At 54.8% G+C, this 22,425-nt stretch overlaps 8 protein-coding genes across 8 annotated transcripts; 5 read left to right on the plus strand and 3 right to left on the minus strand.

Annotated features, from left to right (window-relative positions):
- Positions 1-326: 326 nt before the first annotated feature.
- Positions 327-4,747, minus strand: LMH87_005662 (uncharacterized protein; the record flags this gene model as incomplete). Its single annotated transcript, XM_056203422.1, has 5 exons — positions 327-2,401; positions 2,475-2,488; positions 3,230-3,661; positions 3,722-4,652; positions 4,717-4,747. 5 exons carry the CDS (start codon positions 4,745-4,747, stop codon positions 327-329), a joined length of 3,483 nt encoding a protein of 1,160 aa, XP_056058884.1.
- Positions 4,748-6,374: 1,627 nt separating this feature from the next.
- On the plus strand, positions 6,375-9,386 carry LMH87_005663 (uncharacterized protein; the record flags this gene model as incomplete). The annotated part of the gene is made up of 5 exons (XM_056203424.1): positions 6,375-6,620; positions 6,845-6,873; positions 6,934-7,222; positions 7,292-7,751; positions 7,804-9,386. 5 exons carry the CDS (start codon positions 6,375-6,377, stop codon positions 9,384-9,386), a joined length of 2,607 nt encoding a protein of 868 aa, XP_056058885.1.
- An 803-nt stretch (positions 9,387-10,189) lies between these two features.
- Positions 10,190-12,152, plus strand: LMH87_005664 (uncharacterized protein; the record flags this gene model as incomplete). The annotated part of the gene is made up of 6 exons (XM_056203425.1): positions 10,190-10,231; positions 10,302-10,396; positions 10,455-10,476; positions 10,560-10,796; positions 10,855-11,854; positions 11,908-12,152. 6 exons carry the CDS (start codon positions 10,190-10,192, stop codon positions 12,150-12,152), a joined length of 1,641 nt encoding a protein of 546 aa, XP_056058886.1.
- Positions 12,153-12,423: 271 nt separating this feature from the next.
- Positions 12,424-13,769, plus strand: LMH87_005665 (uncharacterized protein; the record flags this gene model as incomplete). Its single annotated transcript, XM_056203426.1, has 2 exons — positions 12,424-12,540; positions 12,609-13,769. 2 exons carry the CDS (start codon positions 12,424-12,426, stop codon positions 13,767-13,769), a joined length of 1,278 nt encoding a protein of 425 aa, XP_056058887.1.
- A 467-nt stretch (positions 13,770-14,236) lies between these two features.
- On the minus strand, positions 14,237-15,170 carry LMH87_005666 (uncharacterized protein; the record flags this gene model as incomplete). Its single annotated transcript, XM_056203427.1, has 2 exons — positions 14,237-14,771; positions 15,007-15,170. 2 exons carry the CDS (start codon positions 15,168-15,170, stop codon positions 14,237-14,239), a joined length of 699 nt encoding a protein of 232 aa, XP_056058888.1.
- Positions 15,171-15,533: 363 nt separating this feature from the next.
- LMH87_005667 (uncharacterized protein) lies at positions 15,534-18,182 on the plus strand (the record flags this gene model as incomplete). The annotated part of the gene is made up of 2 exons (XM_056203428.1): positions 15,534-16,163; positions 16,212-18,182. 2 exons carry the CDS (start codon positions 15,534-15,536, stop codon positions 18,180-18,182), a joined length of 2,601 nt encoding a protein of 866 aa, XP_056058889.1.
- Positions 18,183-18,992: 810 nt separating this feature from the next.
- On the plus strand, positions 18,993-21,476 carry LMH87_005668 (uncharacterized protein; the record flags this gene model as incomplete). Its single annotated transcript, XM_056203429.1, has 5 exons — positions 18,993-19,222; positions 19,313-19,950; positions 20,000-20,568; positions 20,618-20,794; positions 20,847-21,476. 5 exons carry the CDS (start codon positions 18,993-18,995, stop codon positions 21,474-21,476), a joined length of 2,244 nt encoding a protein of 747 aa, XP_056058890.1.
- A 277-nt stretch (positions 21,477-21,753) lies between these two features.
- Positions 21,754-22,248, minus strand: LMH87_005669 (uncharacterized protein; the record flags this gene model as incomplete). The annotated part of the gene is made up of 2 exons (XM_056203430.1): positions 21,754-21,983; positions 22,164-22,248. The coding sequence occupies 2 exons, from the start codon at positions 22,246-22,248 to the stop codon at positions 21,754-21,756; spliced, it is 315 nt and encodes a 104-aa protein (XP_056058891.1).
- Between the last annotated feature and the right edge of the window lie 177 nt (positions 22,249-22,425).

Below are 22,425 nucleotides of genomic sequence, written 5' to 3' on the forward strand. Positions count from 1 at the left end.
TGAGGACGGACATTTAAAAAACAAAACGGTTCATAAAAAGCATTGTGAGACGTCTGGATCTATGAGATACCTAGAATAAAGAGAGCTCTGTAGATTTCTTTTATGGAGAACTGGCTTCCGTGAGGAAGATGTTGAAAACTATACGGATGCTGTCTTTGTGCTGACAATATGTGCTGATACTATGTGCTGATAATATATGTGCTGATGATATGTGCTGGACATTCATCTATGTGCGGCTTGTAGCGACACTACCAAACTCCAAAAGGGTATCATGTAGAAAATATGCAAATCAAGAAAAAGACCAAACAACTCCGCACCATGTCATCTTACGTCCAATCCCTCGGATCCTGCAATACAGAATCATCCAAATCGTCCATGTCCGCATCCGCCTGCCCGCCGCCGCCAGCAGCAGCACCCTCAGCAGTGCCACCGCTACCTTCATTCTCTGCACTACTACCACTTCTGCTCTTTTTCTCCGTTTTCGCCGCCAGTACCGCCGCCTCGTCGTCATCGTCATCGTCGTCGTCGTCGTGATGCTCAATCAGCATCTCCAGGTCGCGATCCACGGCGGCCCGACGCTCCCTCTCCGCCACGCCGCCGTCGTCGTCTTCCGTCGCGTGCAGGAGCGCCTGAAAGTCCGAGTGCGCGTGGTAGCCGTCAAACGCGTGAATGCCGTCGTCGTGGTTCATGATTTGCGGGTCGATCGGCTGGTACACGTCGTCATCCTGGTCCGGACTGCTGCTGCCGCCGCCGCCGCCGCCGTTGTGCGCGTGGCTGCTGTGCTGCTGCAGGAAGCCTGCTGTCGCTGCGGCGAGGGTGGTCTGCGAGGGCCGCACGACGGAGATGTCGCTTGGGTTGGCGTACGGGCCGGGGCTCACGTTGCTGCTGTGAAGGAGGGGGTGGACGGCGGTCGATAGCGAGGACGACGAGGAGAGCGCGCCGGGGAGCAGCGTGCTGTTGGTGTGGTGGGTGCGCAGACCCAATACCCGGTCGTTGTCGACATGCGTGATTGTGTCCGCCGAAAGGGGCCGGTGGTGGGGTGCTTCGGGCGGCGCGCTTCGTGGTGGTGAGAGCGGGCGCGGCATCGTTGACGGACTGGTGCCGTTCTTCTCGGGCGAAGGAGAGCGGGAGCGTTTCACGCCGGCCACGGGCGTTGTTGGCTTAGAGGCCGTTGCCCGCCCTACCGCCGTCTGCCCTGCCGCAGCGGTCGTCGCCGCTGCCGCGGCTCCGTTGCCGTTGGTGTTTGGCGCCTTGGCGAGCTCCTTGCACTCCTTGCACAGGCGAATCACGTCGCTGACCGTCTCTTTGATGCGGCTCCAGTGGTACTTTTCCGCAATAATCGCCGTCGTCTTGTTGATGCCGCCGTGGTGCGAGCTGTGCGTCTCGCGCGCAATCTCGTACTGCCGCGCGGGGTCCGACACGACCAGCTTGTCCTTGAGCATCAGCGTGTCGCCGTCCTCGAGCAGCTTGTAGTGCGTGGCCGCGGAGCGCAGGCGGCTCTTCTCGGCGCGATCCGCGCCGTTGGGGTAGCGCCCAAACTTGAGGTAGTAGCGGATCTTGTCGAAGCGCTCCTCGCTGACGACGAGCAGGTCGTCGCCGCCGTCGTCGTCGCCGTCGCCGGAGACGCGCGGCGGCGGCAGATCCCGCCCGTAGATGATGGCGTCGACGAGCCGATCCGGGTGGCTCTTGAGGTTGCCGCAGCCCTTGACGCGGCCGATGCGCTTGAAGCCGAGCGCGTCCCAGATCTTGCACGAGGCGACGTTTGTCTCGTAGACGAGATTGAACACGCTGTACGTGTACCCGAGCCGCGGCGCCCAGTCAATGTACGACTCACCCATCAGCCGGCCCACGCCGCGGTTCCTCGAGGCGTCCGTGACGAGCAGCCCGCCGTTGCAGACGTGACTGCTGCGGCCCGGGTAGTTGGGCTTGATGTAGAAGCTGCCGAGGCAGTCGCGCGCCCAGTCGTGGCTGTCGGGCACGTCGTCGGCGCTGGCAAAGTCGCCGAGCAGCATGACGGCGCCAAAGTTCTGGAACCAGTAGGCCGCGAAGCCGGCGGGCGTGAACGGCTCCATCATCGGATATGTGTCGCCGCCGTCAATCTCGCGGTTGATCTGCCCACAGAGGTACGTAATGAGCGAGGAGGGCACCTGGTGCCGCGCCGACACGATGGGCAGGATCGTGGCCACCGTCTGCCGGTCCCGCAGCGTCACCCTGCGCGGGACAATGGTCTCGGGCAGCGGCGCCCCCGGGTCGGGGAACGGAGCCTGCCCGGAGACGCGGTAGATGGTGGGGCTGGCCGGGTCGTCGACGACAGCGGGCATGGCTGCGGCATGAGCTTGGACAGACTGTGTTCTTTTCTTTATGTAATGCTGCTTTGGCGTATACAATTTTTTATGCCAATCTGCATTGATAGTCAATACGTGAATCTCGTTGTTAATTTTCTGCCTTTCGATCGTGTGGTGTAAGTGACTTACACCAGTACACCGGGCTGGCTCACGACAGAGAGAGGCTTGCTGGGCGGCAGCTGCGGGCAAGCAGTCCACTGTACCAGTACCTAGGAAAATGCCCACTGGCGCAGGCTACTGCAGGTCGGTTGGCAGTCTGCTGCAGTGCAACCAGTCGACTACTTCCTGCAGTGCACCTTGCTTCCGACGGCACTAGCAAGGGGACCCTAGAGGTACCCTGGTTGCCCTGGTTTGAGAGCTGCGGTGGTGTTCTGAAATGTGCTGCTTTTTTTTCCTGTCCTTGCGGCCTGGCCTGTTGGTAGGGGAACTTCGCAGGACCAGATTTTACGCAGGTGTGCTGGCGTTTTCTGTGCAACCACGGAGAAGGAATATATATTGTTCCGATAGCCGCAGCTGAGCAGTTGGCAGTGGGCGACGAAATGCCCATAACGTTATGAGCCAGAAATGGGAAAGTTATCAGCAATAACAATAATAGGCAAAAAGCATATTTTCATACGATTACAAAACCAAATTCCTCTTTCTTTTTCGCCCTTTCAAATGCTCACAATTCCGAGCTATGCCTCCTCAGCAACGTGCCACTGTAAGGGCGCGCAGACTCAGCACTAACAATTACAGCGGTCATCGATACGAGCTGCGACACGCAGTCTTAGTATACACCATTCAACTATACAGGCTTTACTTGCTCAAGATTCTAATTGTACATGTTTTTTCTGCTTTCATCCCGACTCCCTTGCTGTTTTGTATACCACGGTTCCAAGCCTTACTTCCGAATATCTGCAATATCCGACTGGAGCGTAGAGGCGTGGGTTTTGGCTGTGTCCAGGCTGGCCGCAATCTCGCCGGCCTTGGCCGCCAGGTCCACGACTGGGGCATGTGCCTCGGCCGCCTCCTCGACAGACGTCTCAGCCATCATATTGACCATGTCCGCCTCGCTGACCGACTTGGCGGCGCCGTCGTACTCAGTCTGCAGGATCTGGAGCTCCTCCTCGTTGAAGCCGACCAGGTTGGCCTGCATGCGGCCCATGACCTCCTTGCGTTGTTGCACGGCTGTTTTGATGTCCCTTTGCATCTGGGTCTCCAGCGGCGGCGGTGTCTGCCATGTGACGTTGCCGTTCTTGGCCTCGGCAAGACGACGCTCCTGGCCGCGCTGGCCGGCACGGCCCAGGACACCGCCGATGACGGCGGTCGATCGTAGACTGCGAAGGTGTTAGCTCATTACTTCTTTTTATGTGTCCTGAGAGCAGCAAGCGGCATACCTGTCGTCGTTGGCGGGAATTGTATAAGACACCCAGGTAGGGTTGGCATTGGTATCAATGACACCAATGGTAGGCACGCTGGCCAGGCCGCATTCGTAAAGTAGCGTATAGTTTTCCATGGGGTTCAGGCACACAACCAGATCCGGCACCAGCGGGCGCGCGGTATTCTTGAACCCGTCAAAATCATCGAGCTCCTTGTCCTTGCCGTCGACAACCTTCATGCCCTTGTTCCTGAGAATCACATCACGGTTGGTGATGCTGCCCGGGATCCATTTCGTATATAGGTGGCACGCACCCGCCAGCTCGGCCGCGCGCGTCACAATCTCCATCTGGCCGGGCCGGTTACCCACAAACAGGACGAGACCGCCGCGGTACGACACATCCTCGACTACACGGGCCGCGCGGCGCAGGTGCGCCGCCGTTGCCTCGAGCGAGATGATGTGAATGCCCTGGCGGGCGCCGTAGATGTAGCGCGCGTTGGCCGGGTTCCACAGCGACGTGTTGTGGCCCATGTGCGTCTGTGAGGCCATCAGAAGCTCCAGCGACACGTCCTCGGGCGTCGGCGGGTTCGCAATCAGCTCCGACGGCACGTACCGCCGCTCGACCCGCGTGCCTACCGACCGCGTCGACCTCTGCACCCGCTCAAACTCGGCGTATTGCTTCTTGGGCGAGAGCTCCCGGCCGCCGATCTCGTGCGATCTCGTCCACTTGGTGCCGTAGTGCTCGTGGCCGGTGTTGGTGCTCAGGCTGATGGAGGCATTGTCGCGACGCTGCTTTTTCTTGGACGCTGAGAAGAGCTTGGGCGGCGCCGGCTGCTCGGCCTGCGCCTCGGGCCAGGCGTGTGTCGTTGGTGTGGCGGTCGGAGTCGAGGCTGTCGTGAGATGGCGCAGGAGCACGGAGCGTGCGACAGGGGCAGCCAATTGGCGGCGGCCTACGCAGAGGGAGTCAGTATGCCGGTGTCGATTTCGCTTCAATCGCTGCTTTCAACCACTCACCATGCCGCACCGCAGCGTTGCGTATTATCATTTTGAATTGCTGTGCTGGGAGATGGCCTCCTAATTGCGCATGACCAGCTTGTCGACAGCCAAATTTTAGGATTGCCCAGCACACACGACCAGCCGGACCCAGAATTTTCCGCCCCGCTTCACTGTTGGTATCGAGCCAGGTCCAGACGATAAATGGGATCAGTGACTCTGAACAGTGAGGAGCCGTAGCACGCAATTGAATGATATTTAATCCGTAACTTAGCTAATACATCATTTTTTTATACTAGCCTCGCGATATCCATTCAGGCACCGAGACTTCACACAAAGTAGCACATGGACCACAAGCGAGCCGGACCAGACAGGCTCCCTTTGACTGTAACGAAGATGGAATAAAAATAGAAATCAGATTAAAGTCGACTTGGCAAGAGTTCGTACTAACAAGTCGAGCCACTTCTTTCATAGACATGTGGCGTTGATGGGCATTTGAAAGGCCGATGGTGAAGGAAGGCGACAAGTCTGCAGCGGCGCGACCGTGTAGACGGACGCTTCCAAATCCATTGTTCCCAGCCAAATCCTAACTCATCCAAATTGGCATCTGGCGGTTATGTCGGAGTCACAATGAAATATTTTTCTATGCTTTTCCAGAATCTTGATACTGCTCATGCTTATGCAGATGGTTAACCGCGACCTTCGCGCTGTCCCTCGCGTCGTCGAGTCGACTACCCTGTATTAGCTGCATTTTGTTGTCATGCACTACGCTTCTGTTTATACCGTCCCCTTGGTAGTATGAACGGTGGTTTTATTAGCAAATACTCCTTGCTTGCTTAGTGCTTCTCTATCCTATTTGGATATATCTGTTTATTGCGCTATACCTGGGCGGCTAGGTTTCTTCGTGGCGTCTCAGTTAGGACCAGCGGCTGACTATGGTTCTCTGTACGACCACCGGCCAAAGACAAACTAACCCACATTGCGCCCAGCTCCGAAATCTATTCTCCGGGCACGGAAAATAACCTGTTCTGCCTCGTGAGGTCTCTGGCTCTCAGTGTCCTTAGGCTTCCTTTCACAGTGGTGATGACGCATACACCTGTGCTGTTGGCCAGGCCCATGGCTTTAGTTACTTTTCGGGCGCGCTGAATTGGAAGACGCCGCTCTACCCCGTTCACTGTTGACTGAGATGGTTTCATGCAATACATGACGTCGACTGACACTCTAAACTCAATCAATCACTACTTGACTTTACCTGCCCTTGACGGCCCAGTCTAGATGGTCGCTTCGCATCCTCGTGAACCCAATCAAGCAAGTAAACAGTCTAGGAAGCGCCCACTCTCCCCGTCGAAACCCATCGTCCAATCGTTCTCCAATGCATTCGGCTGCATCTCGCCGTTGTGTGGAGTCCCATTATCTCATGTGTCTCTGATCATTGGGCGAGGGATGCAACTACGTAGCGAGCGTAGTGGCAGATCCACCTCGATTCTGACGCCAACATGAGGGCCAAGAGAATGGGCGAGAGAATTGCCTTGGGCGCAGATTATTCGTAAAGAGTATCACTCTGGAAATCGATTCATTATAAAAAAGCTTTATTTTATCGATTGCACGACTGTATGCCATCTCGTAACAAGGCAAGAGGCACGAAGTTGCTGTAGTGTCCCACCGGTGCAACACTGGTGATGGCTGCAGCGCCCTCATGGCAACGACGCCCCGATCTTTTGGGCCAAGCTCAAGCAAACCAAGACTCCGAGCCGTCTAAAACATATTTTTTGCCCTGTTTCACGCTGTCTCCCTCGGCGCTCGGGTCATGGGGCGGTGGTGCGACGGCGCACTTGCATCATGGCAAGGGCCGTTGCCATGGCGACAAAGTCAACAAGCGCAAGGAACAAGACCCCCAGCCGGATGCGACTGCAAGGTCCCTCCGTGTATTCTATATCCACCATCAACCTCTACCTCTCCCATACAACTATCTGACTTCATTCTATCTGCTAAGAAAGAACACTTCATTTCTGCTGTATACCCTACTGCAGAGTTACAACAAGAAGCACTTGACAGGCTTACCACTCCCCGCCTGAATAAGGCCCATACCACTTATACACATATTCTTGCAAGTCGACACCGACTGAGCAGGAACAAAACAATCATTTAGCCCGGCGCTCTGTGCTTGCGCTGCGTGAGGTAAGGCGGCACTGACGACATTGTGCTCATATAGCGATGAGAAGCTAACCGCGCTCGCAGTTTCGGACCTACAGGTTCCAATCAACGACAATTATCGACCGACGACAATTTATTCCGGACTCCCCTTGCGACCAATATGCTGTCCAATCCAACGACAAACCTTCACTCGAGGCAGAGGCAACACCGCCGCCAAAATTCGACACCCTCTGCCTTTGAGGGAGTGAAGGCCCAGAACCTGCCCGCCAACATCAACCGACGACAAGCCGCGGCTCATCGCCGCGGTCTCAGCCTGGACACCCGACGCTTCCAGCAGATGACATCACCAACGACAGCAAGGCAGGACAACATGGTAAGTATGAGTACTAACAACACAGGATTAGCCAATACATCGCAGCATCGAGTACTGCGAGAAGCGCAGCAGCAACGCACACAAGCACGCCCGGGCCAGCACCCCAGGCAGAACCCCTACCTCGCTATGAGGCATGGGGATACTGAAAACTTTATGATCTCCCCCAACCATACCCCTCACAGCCAAAGGTTCGATGCCTCATGTTTTGAGTCAAGTTCCGCTCCCTTTGATGCCTATGGCGAGCAACTCAACATGATGATGCAGAGAAACCAAGGGAACTATGGTAACAACCTGTCAAGCGCCAAGGACTTTGACCTCTTTGCCGTCGAAAATGGTCAGCCCATGGCCTCTTATGCCGACGTCCCAGAGAGCCCTAGCCAGGCCTGGATGACCGAGGGTGGAAACGCAACTATCCGCCGCTCAGCTCGCCGAATTAGCGACGGCATCATGGGTCGTGTTGCCATTTTTGAGAACATGAATGGCCAAGAGGCTCAAGCTCCTTCAACGCCCCCCAACCAAAACGAAAATGGTAAGTCAATTTGCGACGACCGAGTTTGCGTGTATAATTCTAACTTGAATAGCTTATTTCCCTCCCACACCTATGGACACTCCTCATGACCGGGCTGCCAAGCAGGAAGCTCGCCCGGCCAGATTCTCCGAGGATTACGATGATAGTATGGAGGAAACTCTTAAGCCTGCACGCACTCGTGGTCAGCCCCGTGCCCAGGACGTATTCCAAGAAATGCGCCAGCAAGCCCAGATGACCAGTGCTGTGCCCAGCCCTCCCCGATCCACCCAACTCCCCAACTCCAAGACCTTCAACGGCGCGCCAATGCAGACTCCCGACTTCATGGGCATGAACTCGTTCAAGAATGAGTTTATGAAGATGGAGGCATTCGACACACTCTCACGCGATGGCGACTTCCTCTCCGCGGATGAGCTTTCTCAGCACCCCACCCCAGAGACTCAGCACATGGGCAGCTTTGCCAACGGATACGACAGCCAGTCTGAATATCAAAACTATGAGGACGCAGTTGACGCGCATCACCAAAAGCGATCCATGCATCGCCGCACAGAATCCGTTGCGAGCATCGCAAGTGCCGCCAGCATTGCCAGCATCATCATTGAAGAGACCAAGACCGAGACTGGAGTTACGACCGAAGAGATTGCCCAGTTCATTCAGAGCCCTGATACCAGCGATGGTAAGTGGGTATGTCTGTTTGAGGAGTGCGGCAAGGAATTTGGTCGCAAGGAGAACATCAAGTCGCATGTCCAGACCCATCTCAACGACCGTCAGTACCAGTGCCCGACATGCAACAAGTGCTTTGTCCGCCAGCACGACCTCAAACGCCATGCCAAAATTCACACCGGAATCAAGCCTTATCCCTGTGAGTGCGGCAACAGCTTTGCCCGCCACGATGCTCTGACCAGACATCGCCAGCGCGGCATGTGCATCGGTGCTTTTGATGGTGTGGTACGAAAAGTTGTCAAGCGTGGTCGCCCCAAGAAAAACCGACCCGACATGGAGACGCGCATGGAGAAATCGGCTAGAACCCGGAGAAAGAACAACATGTCTGTCAGCTCCATGTCTTCCTTTTCTGGCTACTCGGACAGCTCGGTCGCCAACTCTCCCGAGCCCGACTTCAACATGAACGATGAGGTTATGGACATGGGCCCCATCAACTCTTCTATGCACGGCATGGCTGCCCTCTCATCTGCTCCTATGCCCACAATGGTCAGCCGCCGCGCCGTAGACATGGCTTCCTCTCCGTCTGCGGTTAGCGTGCATTCTTACGTCTCCCCCGAGGCCATCATGGACAAGGAGGCCATGTCTCCTGCCAACAGCGCTGGCGGTCATTATAGCGCCCCTCCCTCGCTGACGCAGTCATCCTCGCCGCCGCCAGCCGCTCTCTTCGGCGTGGACCGCAACGCCGATGACCTGTCTGGTATGCTTCCTGGAAGCGGCATGGTTAACTCGGCAGCAGCCAACAGCACCCTGCCAATGAACATTGGCCAGCAAGAAGAAGACATTATGCTGCAATTTACCAATGACGACGGCCTCGTTCAACTCGAGCGTGACCCCAGTATGTTGATGATGAGCAAGTTCGATGAGGAGTTCAACATGTTTACGAACAATGACGAGCTCTTCTTTGGCAGCTCATGAGTCAACGTGGTGACAAGCGTCGCTTTTGTGTTTATTGTATGATTACATTCTCGTGTCACATATGTCTTTCTGTCTTTATACTTCTCCCGTGTCCTCTACCCTTTTTACGAAGTCACGTCAATAATTTGGGAGCAGAGTTTCGGCCAACTGTATAGTGAAGCTTCTCACGGCGCGACTTGGTTACCTTTGCGGTATGCTTTTTATTATGCGCACGGGAAAATGTGTTTGAAAATATGACTCTTGCTGAATCTGGAAGCGAGGGCGGTGTCTGGGTTTGGGTTTGATTTACTTTTTGTATAATTAGAGGGATGGAATGAGTTTAATGAGTCTTTTTTGTTGCTAATGTTTGATGAAGGACGAACGGGTTTATGTTTTGGAAGAGGAGGCGCTGCAATTGCTGTAGCGTTTTTTCCCTTTTCCACCTTGGGTATTAGAAAATATGAATCGACCTTTATCGAGACGAGATTTGATGCCGCAGTGATTAATACACAGTGATTTGTTTAACACGTTGACATGTGCCTGCTGGAGTGATTCCTGACAAAGCAAGACCCCGTAGAAAAGGAAGGAGCGGCGGGCTGAGCTTCCTTCCCTCTTGCTTGCCCCTTGGGCCTTTGCGCGTCGAAATTCGTGGCCCCACACCGCCCTCTGCGCTCCAGGCAGAAAAAAAGTGTACCTCCACCTTTTGCTTGCCAGTGGCTTCCATCGACTTGTGTGCCCGCGGTTCTCTCTACGAAACCTCATCTACTCGCTGCGGCCCCCGTCAATTTCTATCTTTCGCGAGCCCAGCACCGAATTCGATCAAAATGTCTGCTGCGCAGCTTCTCAACCCCAAGGCCGAGTCCCGCGTGCGTATTATGTCCCATACACCGACCCCGGCCGACACATCCCACATTTCAGGTGGCTAACTGGCAGCAGAGGAGGGGCGAAGCTCTAAAGGTCAACATCAGTGCGGGCGAGGGTCTTCAGGATGTCCTCAAGTCCAACCTGGGCCCTCTGGGCACAATCAAGATGTACGTAGCGCCGTCCGAGAATTTTTAATTGCCAATGTACTGACCGACTCTGCTACAGGCTTGTCGACGGCGCCGGCCAGGTATGCACAACTCGCGATCCCGCTCCTTTCCCGAGCTGCGACGCTCGAGAACGCCACTCTCTAACGAATCCTGAACACTACAGATCAAGCTCACAAAGGATGGCAACATTCTTCTCCGCGAAATGCAAATACAGAACCCGACCGCCGTCATGATTGCCCGAGCTGCCACTGCGCAGGACGATATTTGCGGTGACGGTACTACGTCTGTCGTGTTGCTGGTTGGCGAGCTGCTGAAGCAGGCCGACCGCTTCATCTCAGAGGGTCTGCACCCCCGTGTCATAACCGACGGCTTCGAGATTGCCAAGGTCGAGGCTCTCAAGGTAGCTAGAGCCGCAAACGTGTGTTTAACGGAGCTACCCTGCTAACCTGTCCTGATAGTTCCTCGACCAGTTCAAGCTCCCCAAAGATATCGACAGAGAACTCCTGCTCAACGTCGCCCGCACATCGCTCTCCACGAAGCTCAACGCGACTCTGGGTTCGAAGCTCACCCCCGACATTGTCGACGCTGTTCTCGCCATCTACGAGGAGGGTGTCAAGCCTGACCTGCACATGGTTGAGATTATGAAGATGCAGCACCGCATGGCTGCTGATACCCAGCTAATCAAGGGTCTCGCCCTCGACCACGGTGCTCGCCACCCCGACATGCCCAAGCGCCTGGAAAACTGCTTCATCTTGACGCTCAACGTCAGCCTTGAATACGAAAAGACCGAAATCAACTCTAGCTTCTTCTACTCGAGCGCCGAGCAGCGTGACAAGCTCGTCGAGAGCGAGAGACGCTTTGTTGATGCCAAGCTCAAGAAGATTGTCGAGCTCAAGAAGGAGGTTTGTGGAAACGACGGCAAGAAGAACTTTGTCATCATCAACCAAAAGGGCATCGACCCCTTGTCGCTCGATGTTCTGGCCAAGAACGGCATCCTAGCCCTGCGTCGTGCCAAGCGTCGCAACATGGAGCGCCTGCAGCTTGTCTGTGGCGGTATTGCCCAAAACAGTGTCGAAGATATGACGGAGGAGTGTCTGGGATGGGCTGGTCTTGTCCATGAGCAGACTCTCGGAGAGGAAAAATACACCTTTGTCGAGGAAGTCAAGGACCCCAAGTCCGTTACCCTACTCATCAAGGGCCCCAACCAGCACACCATTGCCCAGGTCAACGATGCTGTCCGTGATGGTCTGCGCAGTGTCTACAACACCATTGTCGACAAGAGCGTTGTTCCTGGTGCTGGTGCCTTCCAGGTCGCCTGCGCTACCCACCTGCGCAGTGACGCTTTCTCGAAGACGATCAAGGGCAAGGCCAAGTTTGGTATTGAGGCCTTTGCCAACGCTCTTCTCATTATCCCCAAGACCCTTGCTGCCAATGCCGGCCACGACGTGCAAGATGCCAGTAAGTTACAATGATACGACCCACTATAGAGATGAGACGCTAATGCTACATAGTTGCTGCCTTGCAAGATGGTGTCCTTGACGGTGACGTCGTCGGTCTGAACTTGGAGACCGGTGAGCCTATGGACCCTGAGCTCGAGGGTGTCTTTGACTCGTTCCGTGTTCTTCGCAACTGCATTGCTTCCAGTGCAGGCATTGCCTCAAATCTGCTGCTCTGCGATGAGCTGCTCAAGGCCCGACAGATGGGCAGAGCAAAGGGTCCTGGCCCTGGCATGGACGGCCCTGATGATCACATGTAAGAAAATAAAAGAAAAGGAAAAGGGGTTAGATCTGCTTTAGAATAAAAGCTCTCTTTACATAGTGGATATACCAAAATCATTTTTTCAATCATGATAGACCTCGCCTCGTGCTGCAAAAGATGCGGCGGCTTGGTCCAAGTTGGCTGTACTAAGTAACGTTAGTTGAGCTGCCCCGCGGTGGCGCTGCCCGAGATCAACGTCGACTAGAAAAAAAAATCTTGACCCCACCATCACCTAAACGTACGGTTTGCAGCATACACAACAACACAATATGGCAGATTACGACTCCGACTCCTCGGACGGCGAATTCGCTGAGACGAATGTTCTTTTGGGCTATGCCTCGAAAGACGCCGACGAAGATACCATAAGCCGCATCGGTGGCCGTCCGGTAAGCTATCTGCTCCCCCATCTGTACCCCTCCATCCTACCATATTGACGTTGTTGGCTTGCTTTCAGGAATGGCTCGACGCAGACAAGTCCCCCTCAGCGGCGCTCGCCCGATGCAAGATTTGCAAGAACCTCATGGTCATGCTGCTGCAGCTCAACGGCGAACTACCCGAGCGATTCCCCAACCACGACCGCCGCATATACGTCTTTGCCTGCAGGCGCTCGAGCTGCAGCAGGCGCGAGGGCAGCATACGCGCGATCCGAGGCGTGCGAGTGTGGGCGGACGACGGCTCAGCGGCGGCAGCAGCTGAGGAGAAGAAGAGACAAAAGGAAGAGGAGGCAAAAAAGCAGGAAAAGGCCAAGGAAGCAGAGAAAGCCAAGCCGCGACTGGGCGATGCTCTCTTTGGAGGTGGACCATCGGCTGCTGGGGCAGGCGGTGCGAAGAACCCATTCTCGTCGAATGCCAACCCGTTTAGCAGCTCTTCGTCTGGCAGCAATCCATTTGGCGCAAACCCGTTTTCTTCCCAGCCGGCGTCTTCTACCGCTACGCCTGCCTCGACTACTACTACTACAACGACTACGACAAAGGAAACAGAAAAAGACCTGCCAAAGACCTTTGCAGAGACGCTCTCCATAAACGCCCCCAAGACAGCGGCCGTCCGCCCGCCGGCTCCCGAGCCCTGGCCTGCCACGGACCAGCAGCCTACGCCATACCCGACATTGTACCTCGCCGATGCCGACTACGAGACGCTGGAGCCCGAGCCGGCCGACATGCCGCTCCCGGCCAACGCGCGGATCGAAGAGGCCGACGCGCCCGATACGACGTCGGCCGCCGACAAGGAAGCCTTTGAGAGCACCATGGACACGACGTTTCAAAAGTTCGCGGACCGGCTGGCGCAGAACCCGGAGCAGGTGATTCGGTACGAGTTTGGCGGCGCGCCGCTGCTGTGCTCCAAGACGGACGACATCGGCCGAGCAGCAGCGGGAGGAGCGATGATGCCGCGGTGCGCGAGCTGCGGCGGCAAGAGGACGTTTGAGGTGCAGCTGACGCCGCACGCGATTGCGGAGCTCGAGGCCGAGGACCTGAGCCTGGAGGGCATGGAATGGGGCACGATTATCGTGGGCGTGTGCGAGAGGGACTGTGTGCCGGCGTATCTGGAGGAGGAGGAGGCTGGGTATCTGGAGGAGTGGGCGGGTGTGCAGTGGGAGGAGGAGGGTGGGAAGAAGTGAAGAAAAGGAGCTGGGGAGTAAAGATGGGGAGTAAAGATGGGGAGTAAAGATGCATATAGCCACTTTTGATATACACATGAATCACGATAGAGGGGAACGAAAACAATACATAGACATATATCATGATAAAAGAAGATGCTGAAAAGTCATACAAACACACACATATGCATCATAATCAGAGGATACTGAGACGTCATACACTCACATATACGACGTGATTAGAGACTTGAAGCGATATGGCTTGCAAATTTCAACTTTTTTTTCTTAAATCGAATGGCTGCTCTCGGCAGCGACTGGAGATCTAGATTTATTCGCTTTCACTTCTTTAAACCATGAAATGTCCTGTTTAAACGCCATAGCTTGGACCCTTCCCCACCCCATGAAATACGTTACTTCCTTTATGTCATCAGATATGTAAATGGCCCTCGTTTTTAATATTCCCAAAGCAAGACTTCACGCCGTGCTCTTTATACAGTCTCCTCCCAAGTGCGTCGAATGACTCTGGAGAACTGCTCAATGTTGACATCCTCTCTGATCTCGGCCTTCTTGGCCTCGTTGTCCGGGTTGGCGGGGACCTTGATGTTGCCCTCGCCGTCAACGGACCAGCCGACAACCTCGGTGACAAACTTGTGCGTCTTGTCCTTGTTGAGGCCGAGCCAGGCCTCGAGGTGCGAGACGTTGATCTCGCGGAAGGCCTGGGAGACGAGCACGGTGATGTGTTGGCGGAGCACGTCCTCGAAGCCGGCAATGTCGGCGATGAGGTCGGCGCACAGGTCGTCGCCGTCGAGGTCCGCCCAGAAGTCGGCATACTGGGCGCCCTCGAGCTGCGCGTTGAGCGAGCGCAGCTTGGTCAGCGCCTCGCTGAGCTCGCCCGTGGCGGCGGCCGAGGGGTTGATGAGATGCAGGGCGAGGGAGAACTGAGGCGAGGGGAATTGCGTCATGGCCTTGACGAGGATGTTTGTGACGACCTCATCCTTCATGCGGTCGGGGTTGAGCTGGTACCTGGCATTGCGGAACAAACAAAAGCATTAGCGAGAACTGGTTCATAGAAATGCGGAGTCATTTGGCAAGCAGAAAGAAAAGAAAGCGTGTAGATTTTCAGACAACACTAAAGATCACGTCATCCGCGACTGGGCTGATGACCCGTCACGATCAGGATAATAGGAAACGTTTACAGTAGTCATCATTAAACGCAAGGAGGGGGGGAAAGACTCGTGGAGCGGGAAAATGCACTCACAGTTTCAGCAATGTGCGGTTGGCGTTGCAGTCGGTATATTTCTGGTCGCACTGCTCCTGGAGGTAGTTCTCCAGGGTGCCGACAGCCTCGGGGTTGTAGCGCTCGAGGCCGCTGATGATGTTGGAGACATACTCCGGTCTCTCGGGCGGATCTTCGCCGTTCATGTTGGGCTGCTTCGGGGACAGAAAAGGAGGGATGTCGACGAGAGAATCCAGATGGTGGGGCGCGAAGAAGAATTATGATTGTGGTGTGCGCGGCCCGGATAGGCTTAGTGTGAAGTCCCGGGGCTGAAGCTAGCTCTCGAAAGAGGTCACGTGCCTTGGTGTCTGTCGATGTCATCGCTGGCGACCGTGTAATTGATCCTGACCGTGAATCGTGACTGAACCGTGACATGGTCGCAACAACTGAATTTGAACAAGTGGTGGCCGTATAATGCTGGAAAACATGTGAATTGCATCATAACTACTCACAATTTCTCAGAACGCGTCCAAGTTTGCCTGTGCTGGTGAGCTTGGCAGGCCGTTGACATGTCCAGCCCTGCCAAGAAGAGGAAGCTGAACAATGCCGCGAAAAATGAGAAACCGCAGTCCAAAGGGCTAGAGTATTTCTTTTCCAAGCAACAGCAGAATGGCGGTAGCTCCGCAGATGCCCCAGAGAGTTCCTCGGCTGATTCGGGCAGCGCTCCGTTGACGGACGAGGAGCTGGCTCGGAAACTGCAGGCCGAATGGGACAAGGAGGCAGCTCAAATGGACAGCCAGGAACCCAACGGCGGGGAGGAGCCGACAATGGCCGAAGTCGTTCAATCTGAGGAGCTAGCAGACGTGGAGCAGAAGCAGCCAGATGCACCCGCGCAACCACCCCCTGCGACCATCTTTGGTGGAAAGAAGACGCTTGCACTTCAATCCGCAGGAATGGATGAAGACAGGATTACGATATCCATACCACTGGATGAGCCGCCACTTACTTTTGAGCCATCGAAGTATGTCGATCAGCTCAAACAGCATTGGTCCCGAGATGGAGGCAATGCATCCTATGCCCTTCTTACCAGGTGCTTTGTGCTTGTCAGCGGAACTGCTAGTCGCATCAAGATTGTGGATACGCTTGTCAATTGCTTGCGATTGCTGATTGAAGGTGATCCCGAGAGCCTCCTGCCGGCAGTATGTACCATGCACTACAATGTTTCCCGCATTCTCTAATTGTATCAGGTTTGGCTGGCAACAAATTCCATCTCGCCAGCATACATATCAATGGAACTGGGTCTGGGTGGGTCGGCCATCTCCAAAGCTTTGAAGCAAGTGTGCGGTCTGGATAGTCGTTCACTCAAAACTCTATACGACAAGTATGGCGACGCAGGTGACGTGGCCTTTGAGGCAAAGAAGAAACAGAGTTTCACGCTGAGAAAGCCCAAGCCGCTGTCCATCAAAGGCGTGTATCAGTCTCTCGTCAAGATTGCTACTACGCAAGGGCAAGGTAGCAACGAAGTGAAGCAGCGTATTGTCGATCGCCTGTTGCAGGATGCGCGCGGAGGTGAAGAGAGTCGATTTATTGTGCGGACGCTTTGCCAGCATCTTCGAATTGGCGCAGTTAAAACGACTATGCTTATTGCTCTATCCAGAGCATTCCTTCTCTCAAAACCAGCGAACGCTGAATATGAGACACGAAACATAGCCGCGCTGGCAAAGCTGAAGAAGGAAGAGCTCGCCGAGGTGTGGGCAAAGGCCGAGGAAATTGTCAAAGCTTGTTTTGCCAAGCGCCCAAACTACAATGATCTGATTCCCAGCCTGTTGGAGATTGGCGTATGCGAAGAGCTTCTCATCCGATGTGGCTTGGCGCTTCACATTCCGCTTCGACCAATGCTGGGAAGTATCACCAGAGACTTGTCAGAAATGCTCACAAAGCTGCAAGGTCGTGACTTCACCTGCGAGTATAAATATGACGGGCAGCGCGCACAAGTGCACTGTGATGAAAATGGCAAGGTCTCCATCTTCTCTCGTCATCTGGAACTGATGACGGACAAGTATCCAGATCTGGTGGAGCTCGTACCAAAGATACGTGGAGATGGCGTTTCGAGCTTCATAATGGAGGGAGAGGTTGTTGCTGTGGATAGTGCCAGCGGCGAACTCAAAAATTTCCAGGCGCTTACGAACAGAGCCCGCAAAGATGTCGAAATCGGGAGCATCACTGTCCAAGTATGTTTGTTCTCGTTTGATCTGATGTATTTGAACGGACAGTCGCTGCTGAACCGGCCGTTTCGAGAGAGGCGGGAGCTGCTGCGATCTCTATTCACCGAGGTACCTCACTGCTTTACCTGGGTGAAGAGCTTGGATGCCACATCGACGGAGTCCGAGACGGTATTGGACTTTTTCAAATCTGCGACAGAAAGCAAATGCGAAGGCATCATGGTGAAGATTTTGGATAACCTGCCGGATGTAGCTTATATTGGAGAGGAAATTGGTGAGGCCAAACAGGAAGAGCCGAAGCTGCAGATCTCGAAGACTAAAGCAAAAGCCAAGGGGAAAAAGCAACCGGGAGATGCAGAGTCTAATGAGCCAGCGAAGAAGAAGTCGAGGCGAAAAGCATTGCTCGCAACATATGAACCAGACAAGCGACTGGACTCCTGGCTCAAAGTCAAGAAAGACTATAATTCGAACTTTGACACATTGGATCTGATACCCGTTGCAGCGTGGCACGGCCAGGGTCGGAAGGCCAAGTGGTGGTCACCAATTTTACTGGCCGTGAGAAATGAAGAGTCAGGGACCCTGGAAGCCGTCTGCAAATGCATCTCTGGATTCACCGACGTGTTCTATAAAGCTAACAAGGCATTTTATGACGATGGATCGGAGACTGGAGAACCAAAGAATACGCGCCTGCAGATGCCTAGCTTCATTGAGTATTCTGGGCCGATGCCGGATGTCTGGTTTGAGCCGCAAGAAGTGTGGGAGATGGCATTTGCCGACATTACGCTGAGTCCCACATACACCGCAGCGATTGGACTGGTCAGCGACGAACGAGGCCTGAGCCTTCGATTCCCGAGATTCCTGAAGAAGCGCGACGATAAAAGTATTGAAGAAGCGAGCACCAACGAGTTTCTCGCGGGGCTGTGGCGGAAACAAGAAGCATCGGCAAAGACCGTGGCTGGGACAAAGCCTGCGGAAGAAGATGAAGACGCCGAATAGCACGGGGTTGATATCAATTCATAAATTCGGAAATCTAGAATAATTGTAATACATATAGTACATGCAGGTGATGGGGTGACGTGCGTGTCATGTCATTTGCCAGCATTGAGCTTCTGAGCGATGAGGCTGAAGATGGCCACTGATCCCATAAATAACACAGCATTATAGAACTAGAGGCTTGTCAATAAAGAGAATAAGAAATGTATATTTGGTAATAAAGACTAACAGCTTTTCGTGAAATGTCACGCTCCTCGTTGTCGGTGCGGGACTCGATGAAGAGCCGCCTCAGGTTTGGAAGGTTGGCCTGTCGCGGATGAGCACAGCGCCAAAGTTAGAAATAGGAAGATGTAATCAACATACCATGACTCTTCACAAGGCAATAAAGCCTTCCGGAGATTCAGCCAAACGGTCAGTGAGTGTTTGGATGAGGAGTCACCCTGAAGCGTGACTAAGCTGTGATGGTGGGTAAACTCAATGGGCCAGCAGCCCGCTATTGGCCTGCCCGCTCCACCCACGAACAGCCAAGCGTAGGGGCTGCCAGATAGCGCCACTCGCACTGGCTGGGGCGGGCGAGCTGGCACTGACGAGCTGCTTCAAGATCCTCCAAGGTACACGTGTGCGGGAGGCTTGCTACCACAACTCGTGCGTCGCCAGACAGCAACCCATCTCCGCATATTATCGACCAATTCGCCAATTCGCTAGCTGGTGCGTCTGCTTCGCTCGCTAGGGAATTTGACACACAACCCCCTCGTCACCGTCCACCGACTCGCGGTCCTCGCTGCCCCTCCTTGCCGCCGGAGCATCGCAACCATGGCGGTAAACCGCATTCGGGGCGCCTTTGCGCCGCCTCGAAAGGGAGAGACGTTCGAGCTACGCGCTGGCCTCGTGTCCCAGTATGCGTACGAGCGCAAGGAGTCGATTCAAAAGACCATCATGGCCATGACCCTTGGCAAGGATGTCTCCGCCCTGTTCCCCGACGTGCTGAAGAATATCGCGACCGCCGATCTGGACCAGAAGAAGCTGGTCTACCTGTATCTCATGTGAGTAGAGAGATGGCCGCAGAGACTGGGTTGCATTGCAACGCCGTGCATATGGGTACCTCCTGAGACGACCTCTGACCGACATGCTAGGAACTATGCCAAATCGCACCCCGACCTCTGTATCCTTGCCGTCAACACATTCGTCCAAGACTCGGAAGACCCGAACCCTTTAGTTAGAGCGCTGGCTATCCGAACCATGGGCTGCATCCGGGTAGATAAAATGGTCGATTACATGGAAGAGCCGCTGCGCAAAACGTTACGAGACGAATCGCCCTACGTGCGAAAGACGGCCGCCATTTGCGTTGCCAAGCTATTCGATCTCAACCCGACCATGTGCATAGAGAACGGATTTCTGGAGACACTGCAAGAAATGATTGGCGATCCCAACCCCATGGTCGTGGCCAACTCAGTCCAGGCGCTCTCTGAGATTACCGAGACGGCACCAGAGACCAGTGCGCTCATCATCACACCGGCGACGCTCAAGAAGCTGATGCTCGCCCTCAACGAGTGCACGGAATGGGGCCGCGTGACAATTCTGAGCACTCTGGCAGCCTACTCTGCTAGCGACGTGAAGGAGTCGGAGCACATTTGCGAGAGAGTTGCACCTCAGTTCCAGCACGTCAACCCCAGTGTCGTCCTGGCCGCGATCAAAGTCGTCTTTACCCACATGAGATCGATAAATCCGGAGCTCGTGGGGTCATACCTCAAGAAGATGGCTCCTCCCCTAGGTACATTCAGGCACCCGACTACCCTTTCCAAATTACTAACGAGATGCAGTTACGCTTGTTGCCTCGGCGCCCGAAGTCCAATACGTTGCTCTAAGAAACATTGATCTCCTGCTCCAGGCGAAGCCGGACATTCTCAGCAAAGAGCTTCGCGTCTTTTTCTGCAAATACAACGACCCTCCCTATGTTAAACTTCAGAAGCTCGAGATTATGGTCAGAATAGCAAACGAGAAGAACTACGAGCAGCTCCTTTCCGAGCTTAAGGAATACGCTCTGGAAGTTGACATGGACTTTGTTCGCAGAGCCGTCAAGGCTATCGGCCAGGTTGCCATCAAGATTGAGAATGCTAGCGCCAAGTGCGTGGAGGCTCTGGAGGACTTGATCTCCACAAAGGTCAACTATGTTGTGCAAGAGGCGGTAGTTGTCATCAAGGACATTTTGCGCAAGTATCCCGGCTTTGAGGGCGTCATCCCCGCTCTCTGCAACTATATTGACGAACTGGACGAGCCTGAAGCTCGCGGATCTCTGATCTGGATCGTTGGAGAATACGCTGAAAAAATTAGCAATGCCGACCAGATTCTGGAGAGCTTTGTGGAGGGCTTCATGGAGGAATTTACTCAGGTATGTATTCAGTGGTATGGGTGACGAGTGTCGACTAACACGAGACTAGACTCAACTGCAAATATTGACAGCCGTTGTCAAGCTGTTTCTGAAGAAGCCCAGCAACAGCCAGAACCTTGTTCAAAAGGTGTTGCAACAGGCCACTGTAGAAAACGACAACCCCGATATCCGCGACAGAGCATACGTCTACTGGCGACTGCTCTCTGGCGACCTGGATGTTGCCAAGGTATGTACTAAAGACTGCCAAGCACCGAATGGCCCTTGCTAACAAGGGACAGAACATTATTCTCTCACAAAAGCCTACCATTACGACGACAATGACCAGCCTGCCGCCAGCTCTTCTGGAACAACTTCTGATGGAACTGTCCACACTAGCTTCTGTCTACCACAGGCCTCCCGAGTCGTTCGTAGGCAAGGGCCGCTACGGCGCCGACGAGATTCAGCGTGCCGCCATCCAAGAACAGCGCCAAAACGCCGCCGAGGAGCCCATTGCTGCTTCTGTCGCGGCGGCGGCTAGCGGCGCCAACGGATCCCAGAGCAACATTGAGAACCTGCTGGACATTGACTTTGACGGCGCTGCTCCTGCTTCACGCGAACACGGCAGCGCCTCGCAGACGCCGGACCGCGTTGCCAGCCCTGCTTCTGGCGCGGCGTCTGGTGGCATGGCCGACATGATGAGCATGTTTGACGCGCCAGCGGCTCAGAGTACTCCTGCTGCCCAGGCGCCGGCCGGCAGCAGCGGCATGAATGACCTGATGAATGGTTTCGAGGGAATGAATTTTGGTGCCCCAGCCAGTGATCCGCTGCCGGCTGCGATGCAGCTGCAGAATGCCCAGGGCAGCGCGTCGCAACCGTCGCAGCAGCAGCAGCAGCAGGGAGCGAGCGATGATCTTTTGGGATTGCTGTAAATGTACCATGGATTTTCAAAGTAAAACGGCCAAGGAAACGGGAGAAAGGAGTACTTGCTCCGGGAGTGCATGTGTTAGATGAAGTAGTTGTGCCGAGACAGTTTCTTTAAAAAAGAAGGAAAAGATTAAAATTTTATAATATTCAATGACTGACGAAGCCGCCCAATGTTCCCTTGGTTCTCTTTAAGATGGCTCTATAATTTGCACCATCCTCCTTATTCAAGTCATTTATTCCCTTAGGTATCATGCCAAAAAACAATCATCAACTACCGCCGCTCTACTGCGCCGTGCCCTCGACCTGCCCGCCGACGGTGCCGTGCGTGGGCGGCGCGGCGGTTGTGCGCGTGCGCTCCCACTCGTCGGGCGTCTGGCACTTGGCCGTCCAGGCGTGGATGGCGGCGATTTCCTCCTTGAGGGCGGCGTTGACGAGGCGGTGGCGCTTGAGGGAGTTGAGGCCCTGGAACTGGGGGGAGACGATGAGCGAGGTGAATGCCTGGCCGCAGCCGCCTAGGGAGCAGTGTCAGTGCCGCTCGCTCTGTGAGGGTAAAAAAAAAAGAATGCGTTTGATTCATGAAAGCAGGTTTGGTTGGAGAGAGAGAAGGGGCTGTGAAGGCTGTGCTGTGTGTTTGGCTCGTCTGATGGTGGGAGTGAGAGTTTTGTGCCCTGGAGAGGACGGAAGAAACTCACCAGACATGTCGGCGACTTCGACGTGGACGGCGGCGAGGCGCTGCGTGATAATCTCGCGCATGCTGGCGTCTGTTATTTGCGACATGTTGGCTGTGTATATCAGATTGTCTGACGCCGTGGTTGTGAAACAAGCCGACGATGAGATTGATTAGATGTGCCCGCTGTCGGCTGGGCTGCTGGTTCCGTGTGTCGTCGGGTGCTGGTGGCGGTAACACTGTGTGGCAGCGCTGCAGTTTCGGCACAGTATGGGGTGGAGCCTGTC

The sequence above is a fragment of the Akanthomyces muscarius genome, chromosome 1 (assembly GCF_028009165.1).
Source record: "Akanthomyces muscarius strain Ve6 chromosome 1, whole genome shotgun sequence".
Classification (NCBI taxonomy): domain Eukaryota; kingdom Fungi; phylum Ascomycota; class Sordariomycetes; order Hypocreales; family Cordycipitaceae; genus Akanthomyces; species Akanthomyces muscarius.